The sequence below is a fragment of the Eptesicus fuscus genome, chromosome 3, assembly GCF_027574615.1.
Source record: "Eptesicus fuscus isolate TK198812 chromosome 3, DD_ASM_mEF_20220401, whole genome shotgun sequence".
Lineage (NCBI taxonomy): Eukaryota > Metazoa > Chordata > Mammalia > Chiroptera > Vespertilionidae > Eptesicus > Eptesicus fuscus.
Genome location: NC_072475.1, coordinates 78,643,833 through 78,649,176, shown reverse-complemented (window position 1 = coordinate 78,649,176; position 5,344 = coordinate 78,643,833). Strand labels below are relative to the sequence as shown.

Genomic DNA, 5,344 nt, shown 5'->3' with positions numbered 1-5,344 from the left:
GAAAGTGAAGTAGACAGGAGGAAAGGAGAGGGAAGGATAGAGATGGAAAAGGGGAAGAGAACAAATGGAAAAGGGGAGGGATGGAAAAAGAAAGGAAAAAGAAAAAAGAAAGGAAAGGAAAGGAAAGGAAAGGAAAGGAAAGGAAAGGAAAGGAAAGGAAAGGAAAGGAAAGGAAAGGAAAGGAAAGGAAAGGAAAGGAAAGGAAAGGAAAGGAAAGGAAAGGAAGGGAAAGGAAAGGAAAGGAAAGGAAAAGAAAGGAAAGGAAAGGAAAGGAAAGGAAAGGAAAGGAAAGGAAAGGAAAGGAAAGGAAAGGAAAGGAAAGGAAAGGAAAGGAAAGGAAAGGAAAGGAAAGGAAAGGGGAAAAAAAAGCAGAGCCAAGAAGGTAAAGATAAAAGAAATAAAGTTTCCAACACTATGTAGAATAATGAATGAAAAAAATGCCAAAGATAAGTATCCTGAGATTTTATAAAGCCAGATATAAAGAAATTTCTAAAGGTTCCCAGAGAGGTAACAGAAGGACATGCAATTTCTCAAAAGTAGCACAACTTGGTGGAAAATATTTGCATGTCCCTAATAAAAATTGATTATTTAATTATTGAAAATTGTGATATACCATCAAGGATCAGAGAAATAGGGAGGGATTAATAAATAAATAAATAAATAAATAAATAAATATTAATTTACCATAACTAAGAAATATAAAGACAAATTTTTAGAGAAATAGCTAAAACAATTACAAAGTGGCTGTAGCTAAAATGCAGAGGTCTTGGTAAGCAGAAGACTAGCCATTTTAGGATGCACCTTTTAGTTCTACTTTAAAAATTGGTCTCTGACTAACAATTTTAAAGTAAAAATAAAATAAAAGGAGCAACAGAGAGGGAGACTAGTCTGAATCATTTGGTAATATGCAGGTGAGAGGGGATGGCAGCATGGAATTGTGTGAAGGTAATGTAAATGGAGAGACCCGGACACATTCCAGATAGATTTTAGAGACAGGGTTGACAGATCTTGTGAAAGTTTGGATGTGATAGCAAAGAGAGATGGAAAATTACTCCTAATTTCTTCCTTGACCAACTGATTAGAGCCACCATCAAGACAGAGAAGACAGGAAGAACCAGGCTTTGGGGAAAATTCAAGAATTGCTTTTTGATCATGTTAAACTTCAGATGTCTTTGAGACATTTGAATAACTATGTCCTGCTTGGCAGTTGGATACATGAGTCAGGAGATTAGAGAACATGTCAGAACTGGAAATGTACATTATGAGTCATCTTCATGTTGATGATATTAAAAGCCATAAAAAAATATATGGAGTCACATGAAAGGAAAGAATAAAAAGAATAGACTAGAGAATTTTATATCTGAAACTTACAGAATCTTAACATTCAGACTAAGGTGAGAGGCAGAAGACTCTTCCAATCATAAAAGTCATTGCTGCTTAGTTTAATTACTTCTTAAAATGTCTCTCTTTCCTAGTAAAATGTAAGTATAGATATTGGGACTCTCTATTTTTTTTTCTGTTTTTATTTTTGTTGAGCAGACTAATTGACTAGAAATAGACCTCTCTGCATATGCAAGGCCTGTGAGTATATGGCTATGTATGAGCAAAAAGAAGTCATAAGAAATCAGTGAGTAAAGGAAGAGTTAATAAATGTTTTTTAACTAATGGTGAGCCATAAAAAAATCAAATTTTAACTCTCACTTAACAGCATTCTATTTTTTAAAATATATTTTTATTGATTTTAGAGAAGGGCGAGGGAGAGATAGAAACATCAATAATGAGAGAGAATCATAGATCGGCTGCCTCCTGTCACCCCACAATGGGGATCGAGCCTGCAACCCTGGCATATGCCCTGACAGAGAATCAAATCGTGACCTCCTGGTTCATAGGTCAATGCTCAACCACTGAGCCATGCCAACTGGGCTCACTTAAGAACATTCTAAAATGAATTCCAGTTGAGTAAGAGTGCTGTGCATAAAACTTTAAGATATGGGAAAAGAAAAATACAAATTATGTTTATCAAATATCTCTGAATGGTGAAACATAATTTTAACTCAAAGAGAAGAGATAAACAGCTAACCAATTTATCTAGGACCATTCACTTATCAACCTTTTCTTTCCTCATTGATTAGTGAGGCTCTTCTTATTTTATATGGGGGTAATAAAATGTGGACAATCTGATATTTTTAATTGATCTATCTACTGATTTTTGACTTAAAATCAAATTGCTTTAATTGTTGAAACTTTGTCATATATTTTAAACTGTATACATCAAGTCTGTTTGTTTTATTGGTTATTATTTTTCTAGAAAAAATAGAATTATTTTGCCAGGTTCTCAAAAAAGTCCTGCTTGAGTATTTATTTGAGTTAAATTAATCTGTGGATAATATTTGTAGAAACAAGCCAAATAAAGTTACATCCTCAATTCATGTCATATGTTAATAAATTCTAGGCAGAATCCGAAGTGAAGTGCAAAAAATTTAAAATATCAAAAAAACAAACAAAACAAAAAAAAAACGAGGAGAGAAAAAAAAGAGGAAAATAAATATTGATTAATAGTAGATCTTAGATTAAGAAATTTTAAACAAAAAGCATAAAAATCATATAATACAAAAATCAACATATATGACTATATCAAATTTTTATCAATTCTAAATAACAAATATTAATACACAGAAATAATTTTCCACAAATAGTTTCAACACTAATATTTTTTTCTATAAATAATTATACAAATAAATTAGGAAATAACTGGAAGACTCAAAGAACAAATGAACGGATAATTCATAGAAGTAAAAATGGCCAATAAGCACACAAAAAATTAATTTCAGCCCTGGCTAGTTGGCTCAGTGGATAGAGCATTAGCCAGCGAACTGAAGGGCCCCGGGTTTGATTCCAGCCAAGGGCACATGCCCGGGTTGCAGGCTTAACCCCCAGATCGGTGCAGGAGGCAGCCGACCAATGATTCTCTCTCATCATTGATGTTTCTATTTCTCTCTCCCTCTTCCTTCTTTTCTGAAATCAATTAAAAAATATATTTAAAAATTAATTTCACTATTACTTAAAATATAAAAAATAAACAATGACCTTATTAATGTTTTTAAATGCTTATTGAGTGTTTACTATGTAAGTAGCTATTCTATGTTCCATAATACATAACATGATTGGTGCTTGTAAAAAGGTAAAGGACCTTAATCATACTTTAGGCTAAAGTAGATCTTAATCTACTATAGCCAACTTGTTATAATTCATTGTTAATTATTCTACAAAATGTATATATGAGTGTGTGTGTGTGTGTGTGTGTGTGTTTCTCCACATTTGTGGGTCTTATCTAGATTAAACTTCATTGCTTTAAAAATAGATTACTGCAATTAGTAGTTTGCTTCTTGTCTCTCTCCCCCCAAACTAATCTACGAGTGTCTGCCAGATCATTTTTCTGAATGAAAATGATCAGACTCCTGCCAGGAAATTTTAAATGTTTCAAATACTCTACGTAGGATTAGATATAATGTCTTCCATTAATTAGACAAAGTTAATCCAGGCAAATTCTTCTATACATTTAAACGTTTAATTTGATGCTGTGTTGATTTATTGAGGTTTGGAACAATAGTCTGACACAATTCCATGAGAGTAATGAGGGTTGATAATGAAAGTTTCTTGGGTTTCCTCCTGCTTTACGTGGTAATGGTGGAATTTGGATTAAGATTTGCCAGATGATTTTGAAATTCCAATCATAAATCTTTTTAGGAAAAATAATCTAATGATTTAGAGATTATTATTTTATATAAAAACCTATTTTCCTTTTTCTATGTCCCTTATCTAGAAAACTATTTTAATAAATTAAAATTTTTTCCATTGAGGATGCTCATTTATGAATATGATTCCTCATAATTTTTTTCAGAACATTTATCACCTCCTTATTTCTCAAGCTATAAATAAAAGGGTTTAATAAAGGAATTACTATTGTGTAAAAAATTGCCACTGGTATATCTTTATCCCCTTTTTCAAATGGTCGAATATACATGAGAAGACAAATATAGAATATCAAGACAGAGAAAAAGTGGGATGCACAAGTAGAAAATGCTTTACCTCTCCCTTCTTTGGATTTCATTTTGAAAACAGTAAAAAGGATGCAAATATAAGAAATTAAGACAGTGGCAATGGTGAAGATTTGAATTGGCATTGAAAAAATATATATCATTAACTCGTTAATGTAAGGGTCAGTACAGGAGAGTCTATAGAGTGGAAGGATATCACAAAAAAAATGGTCAATTTGATTAGACCTGCAGAAAGTTAACCTTAAAAGAAGCCCTGCATGGATCATGGAGTGCAGGTTACTAGCTATGAAGGTCCCTATAGTCATCTGAATGCAGAGTTTCTTTGACATCCTGGTGTGGTACTGCAGTGGGCTACATATGGCCACATAGCGATCATAAGCCATTGCCGCCAGGAGAAAGCAATCTGCAGTCTCAGCAAGGCAGAGAAAATAAAATTGTGCCACGCATTCATTGAGGGAAATCATTCTGCCCTCAGAAAAGAAGTTCTCTAACATCTTGGGGGTAATGGCACAGGAACAACAGGAATCCATCAGAGCCAGGTTGCCCAGAAAGATGTACATTGGTGTGTGAAGACGATGCTCCATAAATATCAGTGCCACCAGGCCAAGATTGCCCATCATGGTGATCAGATAGATGGCAAAGAACACTAAAAACAGAAGACTCTTCAGCACTAGATGATCTGTAAATCCTATGAGGATAAACTCAGTTGTCAAGGAGTGATTTTCCTTAGCCATTCTTGGCTTCTTGGCTGAGACAGAAATAAAGAGAAATCAAATTCTGAAGTAGAGGGGTCTAATTCTCCCCTCTAATATTTCTGTATACAAAAAGGAAAAACTCTCTTCACTCCTCCTATGCTGTCTCCTGAAAACTAGCACACGCACAGTAGGTCAAGTCCGTGAGAAGAAAAATATGACAGATATTCTAGAAATGCCTGCATGGATTCCCAAGACAGAATAGCTTTTCTGCATGAATTATCCAATGCTGATGTGAAAATTCCTAGTCAGTCTATATAATTTGGCATTTACAAAATTAAAAAACATTTTCTTATGATGTTTCTTTCTCCAGGAAATAAATAAATAAATTTAAAATACTTTCCTATGGGACTGATGTGGTGTTTGAAAATAAATTGCTCTTTAGACATTTAAAATGTCTAATATTAAAAACTCCACAGAATCACCGTGGGCTTTTTAAGTAGTTTTCTAGCTTAGTATCTCTTCACAGCTAGTTTTATCAGGGAATATTTTAAAGAAAGACCTACTCATCTTTAATATAGGATAAGAATATAA

The 5,344-nt window shown here is 33.3% G+C and overlaps 1 protein-coding gene across 1 annotated transcript; it reads right to left on the bottom strand.

Moving 5' to 3' along the window:
• Window positions 1–3,865: 3,865 nt before the first annotated feature.
• Window positions 3,866–4,792, bottom strand: LOC103301188 (olfactory receptor Olfr180). The gene has a single exon (XM_008158111.3). The coding sequence runs from the start codon at window positions 4,790–4,792 to the stop codon at window positions 3,866–3,868; it is 927 nt and encodes a 308-aa protein (XP_008156333.2).
• Window positions 4,793–5,344: the final 552 nt, after the last annotated feature.

Bases quoted from the DNA above. Each gene is read 5' to 3' on its own strand.
- LOC103301188 (XM_008158111.3), bottom strand. From the start codon at position 4,792: ATGGCTAAGGAAAATCACTCCTTGACAACTGAGTTTATCCTCATAGGA.